Genomic DNA, 19,011 nt, shown 5'->3' with positions numbered 1-19,011 from the left:
AGTTTTAAGGTACCATAATGCTTAGTGGAGACAGTCTGGGTCAGAGCAGACTTAACCAGGATGACTTTGAGTGTTTCTTCACAAAACGGTCCGGTGACTACTCATCTGGCAACACAGATACAAGAGAACGATGTTGTTTTCCCCAGTTGTTTTCCCCCTTTAGAGGGACGTTCTCACAGAATTGAAGGCTGTTGCATAAGCTGCACTGGCACCAGGAGATGAGTAAGGTAAGGAGCTGAATGTGTGTGTGTGTGTGGATGTGGATGTGAGGAGGGGCGGGGAGGAGACGAGGTGGAGGTGGGGAGGGGATCCTGTGCCACACAAGTTGCCCCTGGGGCCTGAGTGATCGCGTTGGCTTTGGCAGGAAGAGGGCGGGAGGAAGCAGAGAGGAGGGGGATGTGTGAGTGTGTTCACGTGTGGATCTGTGTGTGTGTGTGTGTGTATGTGTGTGTGTTGAGGGGGGGGGGGCTGCGGAGGGCAGCTACTGGTGCCACGTTTGCATCACAGAACTATAATTCCTTTCAGTGCTGAGCAAAGCGGAGCTGGCACCGCGGCTGCCTCATGGCTGCTCCATCGCTGCCCACAGAGCGACATGCTAACAGCGCTGCGTGGCTTTGGTTTATTTATTCTTTTCCCTTTTTCGTGTAACTACAGTCTCGTGACATTTCGCTTGGATCTCCTAAGGACTGACCTTTGCTAGAAGCCCCGCCATCCATGCCTGCTGTTGCAAGCTTTCCGTCCTTGCAGGACACGTGTTAACCACACGAAATTCTATGTAAGTTTGGAAAGAAGGGGTCAAAGATTTCATGCAGAAGTAAAAAAAAAGCCGACAACCATCGACGTGGACGTCTGAACTAACAACTGTTGCTTACAGATTTTATCAGCTGCAGCTAATTTAATGACCGTTAACAGAATGTTTCCGGCTGAACCGTCTTAAAATGAGAATAAAACCCTTCCTTTGATGGCTACATATGACATGTTATAATCAATGGGGTTTGCTTGTGTGTAAACATCAGCCTTACCTCTGATAAAGTAGCATATAGGTAAGTAGCTTGGCTCCCACATAGTGAATAAGTCAGCCCTTAATGGGCCTCATACGATGACCTAGTTAGCTAATTATACGCCGCTTGGCTTTGGAAGTAATGCTATGGGTCACTATTAAGGTGGTAAGCTAGTTAGCCAGGTATGCTAGCATTGTGTGGAGTATCTCTCTTGCTACAGCTTCATGCAGGCCAGAAAAATCCAGACAGACAGATGTGTGGAGCCTAGCTACAGTTGCTAAGCTATGATTGGATAATCACTGTTTAGGGGAGGAGTTTCGGAGGTTCTGATTAGCAGCACCTGAGATATTGGGCGTGACGTACAGACAGGTAAACAACACTGAAGTACCAAAAGCGTGCTGGAAACAGAGTTTTGTGTAATTATCTTGATGTTGTCACATTACTAATTTTTCTGTCAATAAAACACAAAGGCCACAGATCTCACCACGCACACACATAAACACACACACACTCAAAACAAACCAACCACCAAAGTGTCGTATATCTCTGCCTGTAATGACACTGTTTGTGCATTCCCGTAAGATGAGGAAATTGCAAGATGTAAAGTCTAATTGGACCCATGCAGACATGCCAGACAGCATGTCTGTAATTGTCACGTCTGCGTTGTTGCTGGTTGGGACGTTTCTTTTTTTCTTTTTTTTTGTCCCCCAACTTTGTTTTTGACTGTCTTAACTTGTGCTGTTCAGAGGATTATCTGTGGGGTTGCAAAAGTGCTGTCATTCAACTGGAAATAGGATGAAAACTCAATGGATGAGATGCTTTTTAGTGAATTCAAATTGATAAAAATGCTAAGGAACATATAGACTTGTTTTTCGCATTTAGCCTTTTGCCAGCTGCTACTGTGTGGCATGAAATTGCACGTTCAAATAAAATGGCAATACAGTGATGCAGCCGAACACGAAGTTTGTCACACGAAACACGAAACATCCCGAGGCTCCACAGACATTCATTGATGAAAAAATGAGCATTTATGAAAATAAAAGCAAATGCAAAGCCAGTTATTGGGAATTATTGTGCAATCATCATAAACCCACCTCTCTCTCTCTCTCTCTCTCTCTCACACACACACACACACACACATACACACACACACAGAGGCAGTGTTTACAATAATGCCAGCCAGTAATCATTGGCAGTAGACGTTTTAGTCAGCCTCTGTGACACTCAGGGTTTTCCAAAGAAGGTAAGAATTCTGTGGAAAAGGCTGTTTTCAATATGGGATGTGTCAATCTGCACTCAACTGAACCCGAAAGCACAAATATTGTGAAATGAAGGAGGTGCAAGTTTGATAACTTGGAGATTTATGTTATTTGTGTTTCCTATATGTCAGCATTATAATATTATTTTTCTCCCTTTCTGACATTAGCTCAGTCAGTCCACAGGTCCTCTCAGCAACAATGCAACCAGCTAATTAAAGCAGAAGTTCACTTAGAATAGCAAGAAGGCCTGCGGCAGTGTTCAAATCATGGTGGACATCACCGAGCAGCTCTCAAAGCTGAAGCTCGAGCTCCAGCAGCTTCACGGCTCTCTGCTTTCGAACGTGAAATCGTTTGAAAGAGGACGCCGTGCATGTTCCTACTCTGCAAGAACTAAAGCTGCTATGACGACTGGAGCCGGCTGATGTTCCTGACAACCCGCAGCATGAAATCACTGAGGGATTGAAATCACTGAAATCGCTGTGAGCAGCTGACGCTGGCAAAGATTTAAAGACTCAGCCCAAGACTGACTGACCCAAACCTGGAAAACCAGCTGCGAGTAGCATCATCATCATCATCATCACTACCATCTGTCATCAAAGAGCAGCAGTTTCAGCCATCACAGACATTAGTGAGAAATATACGTCCCCTTGGCCCTTGATAGCAAAAAGGTTCCCCACCCTGCCCCTGTGGTATTACTTTCTTGAAGTTGCAGGATGAAATCAGGAAGCCTCTGCACACCAGAATCTCGCCATTCTTCAAGAATGAGAGCTCCACAAATATATAATCAACACACTCTCGTCTGTACTCGTGCTGCTTCCTGTGCATTGTATTTAAACATCTATCTTACTATCACTGTATGAAATTGACATGGTGAGCGTGTTAGCAAACAGCTGCCTGTTCACACAAGCAGCAGATACAGAGCAACGTTAGCAGTCGTTTAGAGCCCTGTTTCAAACGATGCGTTTAAGTCCACTTGAGACCCTCAGCTCTTTCTCTGCCTACATGTTAAAAGACGGTTAAAGGACAGCGTGCAGGAGTTCTCTCTTCTCTTGTGCATGGATATTTCCTCCTGCACGGCAGCTAAGATTTGACCTTACATAGAAAAGGTGAATATTATGCAAAAGAATGATCATATTTACATAGTGGATAAAGCTCCCACAATGCTAATTTGCCCAGTGCCTTGTCTTGCTGGCTATGATGCTAACAAATGGCAACAACTGGATAGCTGGGAGAGAACAAATCCAAGAAGTTGATTTTTCATAATCAAAACTTTCAGTTTTGGAAAGGTGCCATTTAAACTAAAGGGAATTTTCTTTTTTTTGCCGAAAGCATGGCGTCATACAGTAACTGAGCAATTTACATGGTTACATGGGATGCAAGTGGCACCTTTATAAACCGTCAAACTAACCTGTCACTCGCCTTTATGGGATTACAGTAAAACGAGCCGAACGTGTGCCAGGCCAAGAAAGCATTACAAGTTTTCCCCATGTAGCAGCGCGCAGAGGATCTGAGACAGTGAATATGGTCACAAAAACTGAGCTGTAACTGCAAAAAAAACCCCACCACTGTGCTTACAGGACAGCTTTCCATCTTTCCAGCCTGCTGTTTGCGCTCACACCAGTTACCCTGGATACCAGGGGCATCAAAATACAGGCACAATGACAAATACCAGCATCTGTGTGTGTGTGTGTGTGTGTGCGTGCGTGTGTGTGTGTGTGTGTTGGGTCAGTGAGGTTCAGTCTGGGCGGTAATGTGAGACCAAGATGAAACACTCAGCCATCAGCACATTCCTATGGGCCTCGGTTTTCTTCAGCTTGGAGGGAGAGAGCGAAAGAAAGAAAGAAAGAAAGAAAGAAAGAAAGAAATGAAAGGGATGATACACAAAAGAAGGGAAAGAAAAGAAGAAGGGATGCCAGAAGGACAGGAATATTACAGAGAGAGAAAACCGAGCAGCAGTAAACATTTGAGCTACTATAAATGCTGCAGTTGCCTCCTGGGCTGTTGGGTAACAATCGCGATCACAGGGCAATAACTCCTCCACCTCTCATTAGCACAGTGTGTAGAGGCCTGTGTACGGTCGGAGTCTTTATATAATGACAGGAGACTTTGCGCAGATCTGCCCTCGGCCTCGCCTGCTTCACGATGGCGGTCGACGGAGGAATCCGCTTCCCACAAATATTGTCTGAATATCTGCGAACCAGACTAGAAACAGAGCGCTGGCTTACGATGATTGTTGTGATGTGGCTGCAGAAGCATTTGATAACTACTCATAATCATGTGTACCCAGACTTTTGTTTGTTAGAATGAATTATGACAACTTTAAATCACAGGCAGCCTGTCAGCCATTCGAGTCGGCTGTTAGTATGAAAACACCAGACTTTTTTTTTTTTTATCCAGGTCACGCAGTTTGCTGCCATGGAATCGACACCTTTTAGCCTCTATGCTCATTTCTGCTAACTGTTTTGCTTTTAAGTATGATGACAGCCTGCTGCATCGCCACCGTTTTGTACCAGATGTTGGTGCCTGATGTTCTTCAGACCTCCATAACCTCAATGAAGCTGAGCGCAGGTGAGTTTCCAGTCTGATGATGAGGTTGATGTGTTGGCTGCAGCCGGAGAAGCTCGCTTGCAAACACTGATGAGGTGTTAGTTTTCAAATTTGCGAATTAGCTCTTCCCTCTCTCCTCCTGTCTCTCCCTCCTCCCCTCACGCTCTTTCCTCAGGTGGGCGTGTGCAGGCTGGTGTGTGAGGTGCGGACAGGTGCAGTGAATCCGCTGATTACCAACTCAACTCACCTGCGGGGGGCGTGGTCTACCTCTGCTCCATTGTTGTCCTCCTGCCATAAATAGCAGCTTCGGCCCACGGCACGGCGTAAACTACCCTCGTTCAGACCCCCTCCGCTGCCTTCTGCCTGGTTCACCTCTGGTTTCTGACGATTCAGTGGCCCCAATCACCTGCTCCTTCCCCCTGTCGATCCACATATGCTGCTGCACCTGTCCACTGCCATCTGCTTCAACGGCTAGCTAGCCATGCTGCTTAAAAGCCCTGTTGAACTTTTGAAGCATGCTAGGTTTGAGCTAACCGAGGCTAGCCTGCTACATCGCTGACGAGTGCACATGCTCTGTTCCTATCCAGACAGCCAATGGCAGCGCGTTACTCAACTAACCACTGTGACATCACTCCCGATCTACCTTTCAGCACGCCATATTTGACCATTTCCTTTGAGTGTCTGAATTGTGAGTGTGAAATTTATGCTCTGTGCAGCCCTCAATGGTGTGTACCTTTAACCCATGGCAGTGTAATCATATGACTAAATTAACATATTGTTTTTTCTATCGAGGATGCACCTGCAGTGACAAACCATCCTCCTCATTCCTTCTGTAAACGTTGGAAGAATTTTGCAGCGTCTGTCTTTTGCGCTAAATTTTGGCACCTGAACGTGTCGCGGTGCGCGCCGGACACCACCCCTCTACGATTAATCCATAGGAAAAGCCGACGTGTCTTAAATCGCTAATGTATGATTGCACACAGTGCTGTCCAACACATTTTTGAAAGAGCCCGGCAAGAATGTGTTGGGCAGTGACAAAATAAAAGTGGTTCAATCTGTGGCCTGAATATACTGCCGCTGAAGAATCTACCCTGCTTTTGGAAACAGTTTAGAGGAGAAACGAAGCAGCCAGCAGCTCATCGTGGCGCTGTATTTCCACACTAAAGCTTTCTATATTTTCGTCCCACAGTTTTAGCAAAACCTGCAAACTGCACCTTGTTGCTATGTTTCAGTAACCGCTGGGAGCTGTGCAAACACGCTGTGACAGACACACATCCCTGATCAACATCATTTTCAGTCATTATGGTGTCACGCTCTGAGAATGCCACTTCAGAGAAGAGCAGTTTTGAACAAACAGGATGTGTCTTTTTGTTTTACAGTAAATACTGTGTTTGGGATGTTTTGGGTGAATCCCACAGACAGGTTGTGGAGGAAGATAATCTCACACTCAGATAAGACCAACATTCATGGCAAACCGAGGCCGGGCAGAGCTGGAAGAGCTGTGATGAGGCTGCGAGCGAGAGCCCCGGCTGCTTTTCTACCCTGTTCGGCTCTCCCTCGTTCAGCGCTCCTGCCCCGAGGACCGGCAACCCGTCTGCCTCATTTTCTCCATTCTTTTCTCCATTTTTTTTTCTGATTCAGCCCGCCCCTTTCAACATCCCACATCCTTCTCTCCTCTGCATGCGGAGGGGAAAAACGCAGAGTAATTATCCAGCTGGAACTGCTCATGGGGGCTGTTCTGGCTGTATTAAATTCATTACAAACCACTGATACAGATTTGGAATATTCCTCCAACGCGGGCTGTTCTATACATACCGGTCATACATGTGACACCTTGATTGTTGGGTTCAGGGCGGCTGCCTTGATGCTGGATGCGGATGCTCAGACACACTTCAGTGCGCTTCAATTCAGGCCCAACAGTGACGTTATTTCCTACCTCCTCGCTGCCTCTTGATGGTTTGAGAGGCAGAGGTCGAAAGGTTAGCGTTAAGCTCGAGACCGGGAGGTGGCCAGTGGTGAGCCCAGCACGGCTGTGGAAAGACGTATTTGGGGGAATTCACTGGAAAGCACCCGCCCTTCCATCAGCAACGAAGCCTCAAGAAGATTAAAGGATGAGGAAAAATCCTCTAAAGTGAGACCACTTTTCTGGTTCTCTCTTCCGTATCAGACGAGCTGGGAGGAAGTGAATGGAAGTCATTACAAGTGCGGGATGTTTGTGTCTCTGGCTAACCTCACATACTGACGACCTCTGTGTTTTAATTGGTCACACAGCTTGTTTTGGGTTACTTCATGTACACTTAATGAAATCCACAATAATAACTTAAAGTTAAACCTGTGATGGATTACTCTTCATGGCCAGGGGAGAAGGCTACTGAACTAAGTTTTTTTTTTTTTTTTTGGGATCCGACATTTCTTGTTTCTGCAGCTTTCAAATAATAGATGGGTCCCGGTCAGATCCAGGTCTGGCATTTCTTGGTTCTGCATTGGTCCAGGTTCCAGCTTTCAAATAATCCCAGTTCAGTTGATAGTACATTTTCATGTCTTTTCAGGTTCAGGCATGAATTTGGACCCATGAAGACCTCTAGTGTACAGTGGGTTTATCAGAGCCTTTTCACATGTTCCTATACTTGCCTTCACTGGATGGATCCAGTTATCAGTGTCTAAGTAATCACACTTGTGGTTTTTGAATGTAAACAGCAGATATGGCTGCCGCTGATGCATACAGCTGCTCCAGGCCTCGGCTCCAGCGTTCAGTCTGTCTCGTCAGAGCAGGACGAGTACAGGACTCACTAATAACATTAACAACAGCTGTGATCTGTTCAAATGTCTCAGTAAGTCATGACAGTGTGACAGCGAGCCAGGGTCTGTAGAGTCGAGAGTTGATGTTATTAGTGACACCTGTGCTTTTCTTTCCGTGATGAGTTAAAATGTCTGGTGTGAAAAAAAGCCAATTTTTGGGAATCAGGAAACTCAGTTGCGGGTACAGCATCAGTTTCACATGAATAGGTTAAGATAAACAGGACCTAGCTGGAGCGTGGCCAGACGCTCGGTAATCCTGTGCTTATGAGGGTAGCCAAGATGAATGTGTGGGCAGTATACAGGGCTAACTGTGAAAGGTACAGTCATTCACTGTCCAAACTTGCAAGGGTGGAGCTGCAAAAGGGATGTTAGACAGACGAGACCCTGACTGCTGTGTTACACATGAGTCCCAGCAGAAATCACACACAGAGACTCTCTGCTAGAAGCTTGGAAGTCAACCTTTATTGATAATGTAAAAAAAAGTCATGTCAACCAACGATAGAAAATCATATACGTCTTTCATATTTGCTTCAGTACTGCTGTTTATACGTGTAAAAAAACACTGATTAACATAATGTATCTCATCTCGATTAGGAATGACCGTGAGCTCTGACAGCGACAACCACTGCAGAAGTTCCCCCTCAAACACTGATCCTGCATCAGTGCGGCAATTATTCCGGAATTCTTCGTTGGGTGTTACAGGGGAGAACCAAAAAAAAAAACAAAACAAAACAAAACAAAACCCATCAAACAGAAATTCTTTTGTGCAATAACAAGTGGAACATCAACCAGCCACATCTGTATGTTCTGATCAGAGCAGAGAGATAAAACAAAGAAATGCACACTGCTGAGAGCAAAGCGACACTTTGCATTTCTGTCCAAGCTTTCAAATCAACGTGATCATGCTTATGTAACAAAGTTTAAACACATCCACTCCTCCTCTCTCATATGCACGATAAATAAATCTCAACTAAGGTGATGGGATGTGCTCCGGTTTCCTGTCCCAGAGAACTTAATTCTCCCAACACCGTGAGATGAGCAGGAGGAGGAAGTCAAACCAAGGCGCAGTCCGATGGTGCATCACATTACAATGTAACACGATTGTCTTGCTGGGTTTGGGAATCTGTAAACGGTTGACTTTTGTATGGAAAAATCCAATTCCTGGTGGTCTCACCTTAATGCTAACAAACAGGTATGTTGTCTCAAAGACATCTGTGTCATAGTATGTATTGCCATGTAAATGAGATGTGGCAATTTAAAAGTCAAATGGCATTTTCAGTGGAATATAAAGGTCGTGTGGATGGTTGGTGGATGAACGTATGCACCTCTCTTTTAGCTCAGGTTTAAGCTCCGACGCAGATTAATGATTGCTTGTGCAAAGACAACGGTACACGACATAACTGAATGACGTACATCAAAATGAAAGTATAAAAAAAATCAAACAAGAAGAACATTCCAGAAGTCACTGGATGTGAAAGGAATACCAGCACTTTTCAACCTCTTTTCTACACCGCAACGTTAAAGTCTCATGGTTCTTTCGTGGTGTTGGAGGGGGTTTCCCAGTTCTCCCCGCGATTTAGCATGTAGTCACTGCTAACACGCACATGTTGCACAGCGTCTATTCACCTGCTGGAAAGTGTTTCAGTGTAGCTGAGGGGTCGAGAAACGCTGGTAAGCTTCATATGACTTTTAACTGGCTAGCTGTTGTGTTTCTAAATTCTGCGCACAGTGTCCGTCTTGGTGGTTGGACACCTTGTCGATATTCAAGTACTCTCCTCTGTTTCTCTCGGGGAGTAAAATAAATTAGATGCTCTTTGAACTGCCCTGCAGTTGCAATGTGACCGGTGATGATAAAACTGAAGACATAAAATACACATATTGGTATCAAAGTACAGTATCAGGAGTGTGTATAAAAACTGTGAGGAGAGACGTTTAACCTGATTTCTATCTGCTCGATTTCATACGTTTCAATGTCAAAATGCTAACAAAAACAAATATGTACTGTAACAGCCCAACAGTCTATGTGCGCAGATACCAAAACAAAACAAAAAAAATCCAAATGAAACAAAAATATATATCGCTGTATTCTAAATTCAACTACATGAAAAGGTGGTTAAGGACAAAATCCAAAGCCTCAAAGATATCAACCAACGAAACATTCATAACACAAACACATATTGTAAAAACATACCTTCCACGGAACATCTGTACACTTCCCTGTCACTGAATGGTTCAAGAACTGGACCACAAAATCATGGAACTGTATACTTTCTGTATATTAAAGGGCTGCAATTTGTTGGGTTGGCATGTTGTTGGAGAAAAGAAACATCACAAAAAGGTGAAGAAAAAAATCCCTTTGGCACTGAGAACAACTAACAATGTCCAGAAATTACGTTTTTTGGCAAATCAGACTTTTATCTTAGTTACTCAACACCATTAACAACACGGCCTATTGAAATCCTTTTGAAATCTAATTTCTAAAACCTCTGATTCACCATCACAGCAATGGAAACATAAACCGATCCATTCTGCTTAGCAAGTTTAATGTGGTTAGTCAGATTTTCATGTACAACCTACTTTTCACCTTAACTCTCGACAGCAATGGCCTGACTCAGTAGTTGATAAAGACAACAAAGAAATTTCATCCATTGCAGTATTCTTCTGTGGACTTCCTGTCCCTACATGCTTTGCTGTCCAGCAACAATCCTCCCTGATCTCACAAAACGCCAACACTAAGTAAAATATTTCCCCAAATCTCCCCATTCACCCTCAGTCTGGGACAGAATGTCGAGTCAAACTGCTCGTCAAACCCACTTTTCTTGCTCATTAGCAGATACTCACGCCCTGTACAAAATTACCTTTTCCAATTTTTTGTGGGTCCACTCACCTCTTTGCACGTAAACAATAAGCCAGAAAGCATTAAGAACAGGAAAAACCCCAGTTTTCATGAGTTTCCCTGGTATTCCTACTTTTTTTCCTCCAGAATGTGTCATACTGGGTGGTAGCATGTTTGAACTCGACACTCTTTCCCATACAAGAGGAGGCACACAGGGCGACTGGGATTCAAAATACTGCTGATCTTTGGCTTATAGCAGGAGTATCTTTGGCAGCGAGGACCACGACCTTCAAACTGAAGGAACTGGTCAACAGAGCGGTAAGTCTGTGATATCGAAGCGGGTGCGTTGGGGGGGGCGGGAGGGGTTTGTCTTTGTGATTCAGGGTCGAAGGCTGGGCGGGGGACGCGATGGCGGTGGACAGGGAAGCCCTGGGGGTATGCGGGCGGGCGGCGGTCCTGGGGGTACCTGGCCTGACGGGGGTGATCTGGTAGGAGGGCTGATCGGGGTGGGAGACGAGGAGGTGGTGCGGGTCACAGGGCGGTAGTCCGGTGGTGGGGGCGAGGGCGTGTGGATCGGGGTCCGAGGTTGGGCCTTGGCTGCAGCTGACTCCTCTTTCACTCGTGTGAAGTTGATGCATCGACCCTGCAGTCGAGGAAAGAGACAATACGATTCAGAAAAGAGTTTGAGTTCAGATCTACGACTCGTTCCAGTGCCAGTGGCAGCGTGGGTCTGCGGGTGGCGGTACTGGTCCAACACTTCAGTCCAAACTGATACAACTACTGTGCTGGCTGGGCTGCCATGAAACGCTGGACAGACGTTTTTTTTTCATCGAGTGCCACCACGAGGTTCACATTTTTATTTTTACTGAAATATCTGCCATGCAAGAAGGTAAAGATATTCATGTCACCTTGCACATGAACTGTAATAACTTTGGTGACACTTTGATGTTTTCTATAGCACTGCCATTGAGCTAAATTTCAGATTTACCAGTCCTTTGATTTATGACTAAATACCTGCAAAACTAATGAGATTCCCCTCAGCCTGTGTTTCGTGCTAAGTAGCTCAAAGCACTGGTTTTATCTCACAGAGCCTTCTACAGAGACTCCTTGTGTTGCTAAAAAGTGAGAGTGTTTCAATGATAATATGAGTTCAAAATGATTATGTAGCCTAACACTAAAAATGAATATGTAATATGGAAAGAGAATGCCTGGTTATGTAGTTAAACTACAGTGTGTGTGCACTATATAAAAGATGGGTTGTAATAATACAGAACTGGGTTGGATTTTGAAAAGGAATCGACATCTAAGGTAAAAATGTACACATGATCACACCGTTTCAGGTACAGACACAGGTGTCCAATCTGAGGCACATCTGGGCTAAGAAGGCAGTGACATTGTGTGAGTGTGAGTGTGTGTGTGTGTGTGTGTGTGTGTGTGTGGCCAGATGGTGTTCCAGATTACACTCAAATCCCTGCTTTGATGCCCCCACTCTGAATGATCCAGGTTAGTCCAATGTTCTGTCCCGAGAGCTCTGACTCTCTTACCAAAGTTCCCTCATACTCATGAAGAGACCATATGGAGAAAAGAAAAAATATAGGGAGGGATTGAGGTTATAGGCTGGGGCTGGTGTGTGTGTGTGCGTGTGTGTGTGTGTGTGCGATGAAAGGTAACAGTCAAGATGGACCGTTTCAGCAGAGTACGGTTTGACTTATCTGACTGTAAAACAAATGAATCCGCTCCAGCAGGAATCCTGAGCTCCTCGTAAAGCATTACACACGGAGTTCACAGAGGTCGCTGTTACCATAGTAACTTGATCAGCTCCATACTTGCTTGTGGTTGGATGCCGGAGTGGAGTTCAGTAATGTTAATCTGCTAATAACGTGTATCAGCGATTGGAGCCACAGGACCATGGTTTCACAGAGTGGAAAATGAGGGAACAGTGATTGATGTTGTGAGTAGTGAGTACAGCTCAGTCCGTCTTTAACCTTTGCACAAAGTGTTGTCATGGTTTTAAAAAAGCTTTTTATCTACTGAAATGTCTATGGAGAAAACGCACGAATGAGCACTGGACAAAGACCACTTCCAAAGCAGACAGGTCCAAGCTTTGGACCTGTGCTGTTGACATACATCCTGCTGATTAAACACTACCTAATCGAATTAAAGTGAGTGAATGTAAGGGAAAAAAGAGAGATAAAGAGAGAAAACAACACAAAAAAAGAAGAAAATTATGATACACCTAATTGAATTGAGGCAATTCTCCAATATCCCACTCTAAACTTTTGCCCTGGACTCCAGCAGCCTCTCCTGTCTTCTTCCATCTGCACATCCACCACAGACTCCTCTCTAACACCTACATATAGTTACATAAAGGCGACATTTGGCACAAAATCTCAGTCGAAACAGACACAAAGGCCACATTCCGTTCATCCCGACTGGCAAATTAGCTGCTGTGAGCAAAAACACAAAGTTGAATAAACAGAGCAGAAAAAGACAAGAATCTAGCAGCGACCACCAGTTTCTGGTCTGTCGCCACTTATCCAGTCTGGCATTGCTAGACGCGGATAAAAAAAGCCTGAATGAGGATCGCAAATTCTTTCAGACTGTTTTCTTGCCTCATGGAAATACCCACGGAGAGGAGATGTGTCGCCCAAAGGAAGGACAGCTTCCTTTGGGACACAAATATGCTAAACTAGTGCTGCACTTTGGCTCAGTCCCACACAGGATTTATGGAGGAAAATATTTCTAAGCTGTTTTTTTTTTTTCTTTTTTCAGCTGCTAAAGATTACAGCTGAACTAGGTGACTGGCTGAACCACAGATTTGTCTTATAAACTCACATTTAGCTCCACAGAGCAGCTTCAGTGTCGATAATGAGGAATTACATAGAGGAACGTCTTAGTGTCTGAATATTAAGAAGCTCAGCTGGAAGTGGTTGCATGTTACAGTGTGAGGGCAGTGAACAGCAGAGAGGTGGAGTATGTAAGGTGGACTGCAGTCAGCTACTTACGCTTAGAGAAAAAACTTGCACGGTTGGGAAACACGCTTATATTATACCCTGCTGCCATGTTTGTTTGCTCAATATGAAGCTAGCACCAGCAGTTCGCTAAGTTGGATTAATACCAAAACTAGCGGGCCTGCTTAGCAGCACCTCTACAGCTCACTAATGAGCCTGTTATATCTTGTGTGTTTAGTTCATACAAAGTGTAAAAACGACAAATGGTAATAACGATAATGTGGATTAAACAATCGAGATGTATCTTGATAACTGGTTTCCCCTTGTTTCTAGTCTTTGTGCTAAGATAAGCTAACTGGCTGCAGTTTCAGATTTGGCGTGAAGATACGAGAGTGGGATCAATCTTCTCAAACTCTTGGCGACAAAGCGAATGAGCACATTTTGTGGAGCAAGCAAAGCCCCCGGTGTTGCTGTTATCTTGCTGTTTATTAAAACAAGGTGTCTTAAGGTCTTAAACCAATTTGATACTGAGAGAGATGTTTTTTTTTATACCAGCTTGGCTTCGTGTGCATCGTCCTGTTAGCGCCCAGCCGCGGTTTGAATCTATGAACATTTTCCTGGATTAAAGAAAGCCACACTCGCTCGTTCTTTCTCGCTGACCTCCTCCACTGTCTACAGTCTTACCAAGGTCATAAAATTGTCTCGGCCTGGCCAGATGTATGTATGTGTGTGTGTGTGTGTGTGTGTGTGTGTGTGTGTGTGAGACATGGTCAGTCCGTTGGTGGAGTCGGTCCTGGCAGTCGTCTGCCTTACTGTAGGTATTACCTCATGTCCTTTAGCCAGCTAAATACTTCCCTGGGGAGGCTTGTATTTATATGAATGAGAGAGAATGTGTGTGTGTGTGTGTGTGCATGTGGACCAGCTTTGCCTAGTACAGTACACTCTGACGTCAGTGTAATGGATGTGGTTGGCTGACACACACGCTCTTATAATGGCTAACTCCGCTCTTAAATGTAGATAACTTCACCCTTGTGAGTGTAATTGTCAAATTATGTGGTTATGTATGTATACATATGCTGTATACACACACACACACACACACACACACACACACACACAAACACACATACAGAAGCATAATGCACAAACAAACACACACCCAGGCAGTCTGCAGCACACTGTACCAAGCACATATGCTGAGCAAACAGGCAGAGGGGTTAGTGGGTTCATTGAAGGGGGAACGTGTGTGTCACTGTTTGCTTTCTGAAACGGACCCTGAGGCTCATGACTGCACTGTACACAACTGTGGCCAGGCTGGTCTCGAGGGTGACATTCAGCTGTTATTGTGGCAATCAGCACAGTGATGAAAAACGCACCATGGCAACAGAATGACCAATCAGGAATCCAGGCTGAGCTCGGCCAACTTGGCCTCACGTAAAGAGCGCTCCCATTAATTTGAAAGTCTGCCAGCTTCAGAGTGTGAGACTTTGCTCTGCTATGGGTGGGACTGTGGCGCCAAACAGATTGTCTGGTAACACCTGAAGTGAGGAAAGAGGCGTCCCGTGCTTGTTTCCACTCTTTTCTCTTTGAAATAAAACATTCCACTACCTGGAAGCGTGCCGGCCCGCTGGCCCCGGAGATGTTTCTGCCGCTTCGTTACAAACCACGAACGACTTGAGGAGGCGACATCATTTGAGTGGAAAGAGAGACACGATTTCTTGTTGAATGTAAGCATTGCATCATGCAGAGCTTACAGCCATCGCTAAAGGCTTCTCTGGGTAAGATACTTTTGTTGACTCAGGATATCAAGTCCAAAATCTTTTTTTTATCAGACTGCCAGTTTGCTCTGGTAGAGATGGAATCATAAGCTAATGGGGACTTTTTCTTGTCTCATTTGTCTCAGGGAAAGAAAAAAAGCAAATCCTGTCTCTCTACCTGTTGGTGGAGCCAAGAAAACACTCTTAAATGTGGAATTCCCATTAAAAAAGATCTTTGGAAATTTTCTGCTAATAAGGCATGATTTTAACTAGCCCTTAGGTTAGGGCCTGATCAGAGGGAGCAGCAGCTGTCGAGAGTAGAGAGAATAGGAGAAGGGCGGAAACAACTGAAGGTGGAGAACAGATTGATGGAGGACAAGAAAACGGAGAAAGAGAAGAAGAGCAGATGAAGAAGCTGATGATAAGGAGGAAAAAGATTACAGTATTATTTGATTATCATATCATTATAGAGTTAGAGTCTATAGGCATGCCAGCAGCTCTGTGAGGTTGTACTTACTTTACAACAGCGCTCTGAGCTAGATGCTAGTCAGAATGCTAACATGCTCACAATGGCGAAGCTAACATGCTAACATGTATCAGGTATAATGTTCACCATCTGCTTTTAGCATGTTAGTATGTGGCTGCAGCATTCGGTAATTAGCGCCAAACACCCCGCTAACGTGGCTACAAACCAAGCAGCCTATGGAGAACTTGAGTTTATACTCCTAATTTATATGGTAGCCCTGAATTACAAAAAAGCCTGTTGAGGCTAGTGAAGCTGGAAATCATAAAGAATCACCAGAAGACATTAAGACCGACTTCGTGTCAGCGGTATTTAAAACATCCCGGGAGAGCTTTCTGTACTCAGTGAACTCCCGTCTTTTTTCCACATTCGAACCAAACTCTTATCTGTGGCTTTTTGATACAAAGGCTCCGAGCGTTAAAACTAAACCATGTGGCTGATCTGCGAAGAAGAGAGAAGTTTTACCAGCTTATACACACCAACACATCAGAAGAAGGTCCCGTCAAGCTACGAGGATGTGTCCTGACTTTGAGCAGCGGTTCGGCTTTCTATGCGTTTTATGGCATCTAATGTGAAGCAGGTGTGAGAGCGAGGCTGGCTCAACAGGATGGAGATGGGCCAGCGGAGGTGTTAGCCAGCACAGGAACACAAGGAGTGAATGAGACGGAGAGACAGATGGAGGAAGGGAGGACGGGATGAGTAATGGGTACAGATGACTGAAGCATTTTCAGGCTCTCGACTAGACGCTCAACACTGAGCCAGTTTGGAACATAATCTTGGGCTTCTCTGTGTTTTTTGCCCCTCTGAGGTTATCACACACATATCTGAAAATATCCTTCTTAATATCTGATTCATCATAAATTACACAACCTTTAAATTTAGGTCATCCAGCGTGAATTTGATGCAATAATATCCGTATTAGTAAAGCTGTTCTACTGCAAGATATGCAACAAATAGAAAGCCCTCCCCTAAACAGCAACTGTCCAATCCAAGTTTAGCAAGAGTCAGCTTGATGGAGTTTTAATGTTAGCTTAATGAACAGGCTAGGTAGAGCTAATTATATCTGTCAGCAACAGCTGTCCTCTCATGTGAAACTGTTGTTTGAAAAATGACAAAATATTTTGAGTGGTCTATCTGCCTCCATTAACACTGCAACCTCCAGGAAAGAAGGAAAAGAAGAGGGTGATACAGCTGTGGGTCATCACATGTGTAAAACACCACAGGAGGGATGGAGGAAAAAACTGTATAACAGGGGAAGTGAATCCAAGTGGGTGGGGGTAAAATCATTTGATGAAATTCAATATTTTCGTGGTGCATTGCTGAGGTACTCACATGATCCCCGGGCTGGGGTCTCATCAGGGAGACCTGGTCGTACCCGCGGCGAAACAGAGCCCAGATAGCATCCAGTTTACCCTGAACAGGAAAGAGGACGGGGGGGTTAACAGCTGGCCACATCTGGACATCAAACTCTTTCACACTGCTATCCTTCATAAAATCCTATTAACACCGATTTGATTGTATCAGCAAACATTTGGTTTGTGGTCCTTCAAAGCCAAGAGTCTGCAGATTTTAATCCCAAACAAACACCACAGCAGCTGATTCTGCTGATTAGTTCCTTCCTCTCTGGTTGAAGCCGTGCTGATTAGTCACTTGGTCGTATTTTCGGATCATGTCTGATTAACTGAAGACACGTGAACTTTAAATCCCTATGAATCCGTTTCTCGGCGCCCACAAATAAACAGAGTTTCTTTTCACAAAGACAACGATCTGCCAGAGAGAAAAGGATCAAACAGCTCAGCAGCAGATTATTTCTCCTATACAGGAAAGTAATGATGATCCCAGCAATATCAGCTATGACAATCTGTGGCACATGCATTTCAATGAGACCTTTATTGAACAAAGTACTCTCTTAACTTCTGATAAAGATGCAAGAGCTAAATCTGGTGTTAAATATATTAAGAGGGGAATTCTTCTTTACATAAGGTGTTAGAAGCTGCTGTCATGTTGGATTTGATGGCTGGCGCTTGAGTGGAAAGAAGTAAGTGTCTTCTTCAGGTGCAGAAACAGAGCTGCACAGGGACCAACCACAGCCCAACACACAGTGACGAGTGAGCGTCACTGGCTGTGACGTATGAAGAGTGTACAGTTTCACCATGAATCACAGCGGTGCTGTTTGTCGGACTGTGTCACATTCAAAACACAGCCTTCAAAGTTGTGAGGTAGCAGATAGCGTACGTGTTGCTCCTGTGTGAAAGGCCAGTGTCGCTGCACAGAGCTGTATTGTAGCGTCCGATGAAAGCATAAACAGCACTGACGCCAAGTCTAATAATGTTTCCCTGTCTGGAGAATATGTTATGTTACTCTGGCTATGTGTGCACACTGATGGCTGGGGAATTGTGTGCTTATGTAGCTAATTATACATAAATATGGCCAGAGCAGGCTTTATTCCTCCCTGCTGTCTTGTGAAAACTTTTCAAGTCCACTCGTGGTGCTTTTCATGTTTTAACTTCAGTTGAAGGAGCTGAGGCCTCTCTGTGGGTTGAGAAAATTCTGCCACCCTCAGTTATTTGAAACTCACTGGGCAAGAACTCAAAAATGAGCAGCGGTCAGTCTGTAAACAAGGCGGATTTCTGGGTTCCTGAAAAGCTGATGTTTAGTTACAGCAAGGGTGCACTCGTGCTAAAAAGTTTTCGATCGCACACTGAGATGCATTCTGGGTTCTTCTGTAGCTTCACTGCATGATTACGTCGACTACATGGCAACATTTTAGCTCCCCACTGTCTGTGTGGTCAAAGAGAAAGTGAGTGTGTGTTTACCCGGATGGGCGAGTACCACTTCCGGTTCTGAGGCGCCTTCTTGTTGTGAGCTTTCTTCGGTTTGGGTTCAAAGGGCTCGTACTCCTGCTCCGGCATTTTCACCACCGCATTCTTCGGCTTCTCCAGCTTAGCCCCCTCTTCAGTTGAACCCTTCCCTCCCCAGCGCACCTACAGAGAGCATGCAACGCATGAATATATAAAACACTACAGAATATGAGCTGTATGAGGGCTCATAAAGCACAGCGTCTCATTTGCGTCTGTTTTTTGGGTTGTAGATTCATTACGATTGGCTTTAGCATTGTGCGTGTGCGTCACCTCCATCCTCTTGATCCCTCCGATTCCTCTTCCTCCGTAATATGAGGCGTCCACAGTGGGCCACTTCTTCTTGGGCAGGCCGTCTTCATCATCTGACTCCTGAAACACACGCAATCACACAAAACCAAACTTTTTCCCTCTCTTAAACACTTTGTAACACACATATTCAGAGGCTTTATCATACATTTAGATACTCACTACGAGCTA

General features: G+C 44.8%; 1 protein-coding gene across 1 annotated transcript in view; it reads right to left on the bottom strand.

Annotated features, from left to right (window-relative positions):
- Positions 1-8,376: 8,376 nt before the first annotated feature.
- The window catches only part of antxr1c (ANTXR cell adhesion molecule 1c), a 36,621-nt gene continuing 25,986 nt past the window's right edge, over positions 8,377-19,011 (bottom strand). The window contains exons 15-18 of the mRNA XM_041962536.1: positions 18,805-18,903; positions 18,490-18,657; positions 17,006-17,086; positions 8,377-11,085 (exon numbers count right to left, since the gene is read on the bottom strand). Coding sequence (XP_041818470.1) covers positions 10,822-11,085; positions 17,006-17,086; positions 18,490-18,657; positions 18,805-18,903 — 612 coding nt within the window. The 3' untranslated portion in view covers positions 8,377-10,821. The remainder of the gene's footprint in view (positions 11,086-17,005; positions 17,087-18,489; positions 18,658-18,804; positions 18,904-19,011) is intronic.

This window comes from Chelmon rostratus, chromosome 21, assembly GCF_017976325.1.
Source record: "Chelmon rostratus isolate fCheRos1 chromosome 21, fCheRos1.pri, whole genome shotgun sequence".
In the NCBI taxonomy this organism is placed as follows: domain Eukaryota; kingdom Metazoa; phylum Chordata; class Actinopteri; order Chaetodontiformes; family Chaetodontidae; genus Chelmon; species Chelmon rostratus.
Note: the sequence above shows the minus strand (reverse complement) of the source record. Positions and strands in the feature narration are given on the sequence as shown.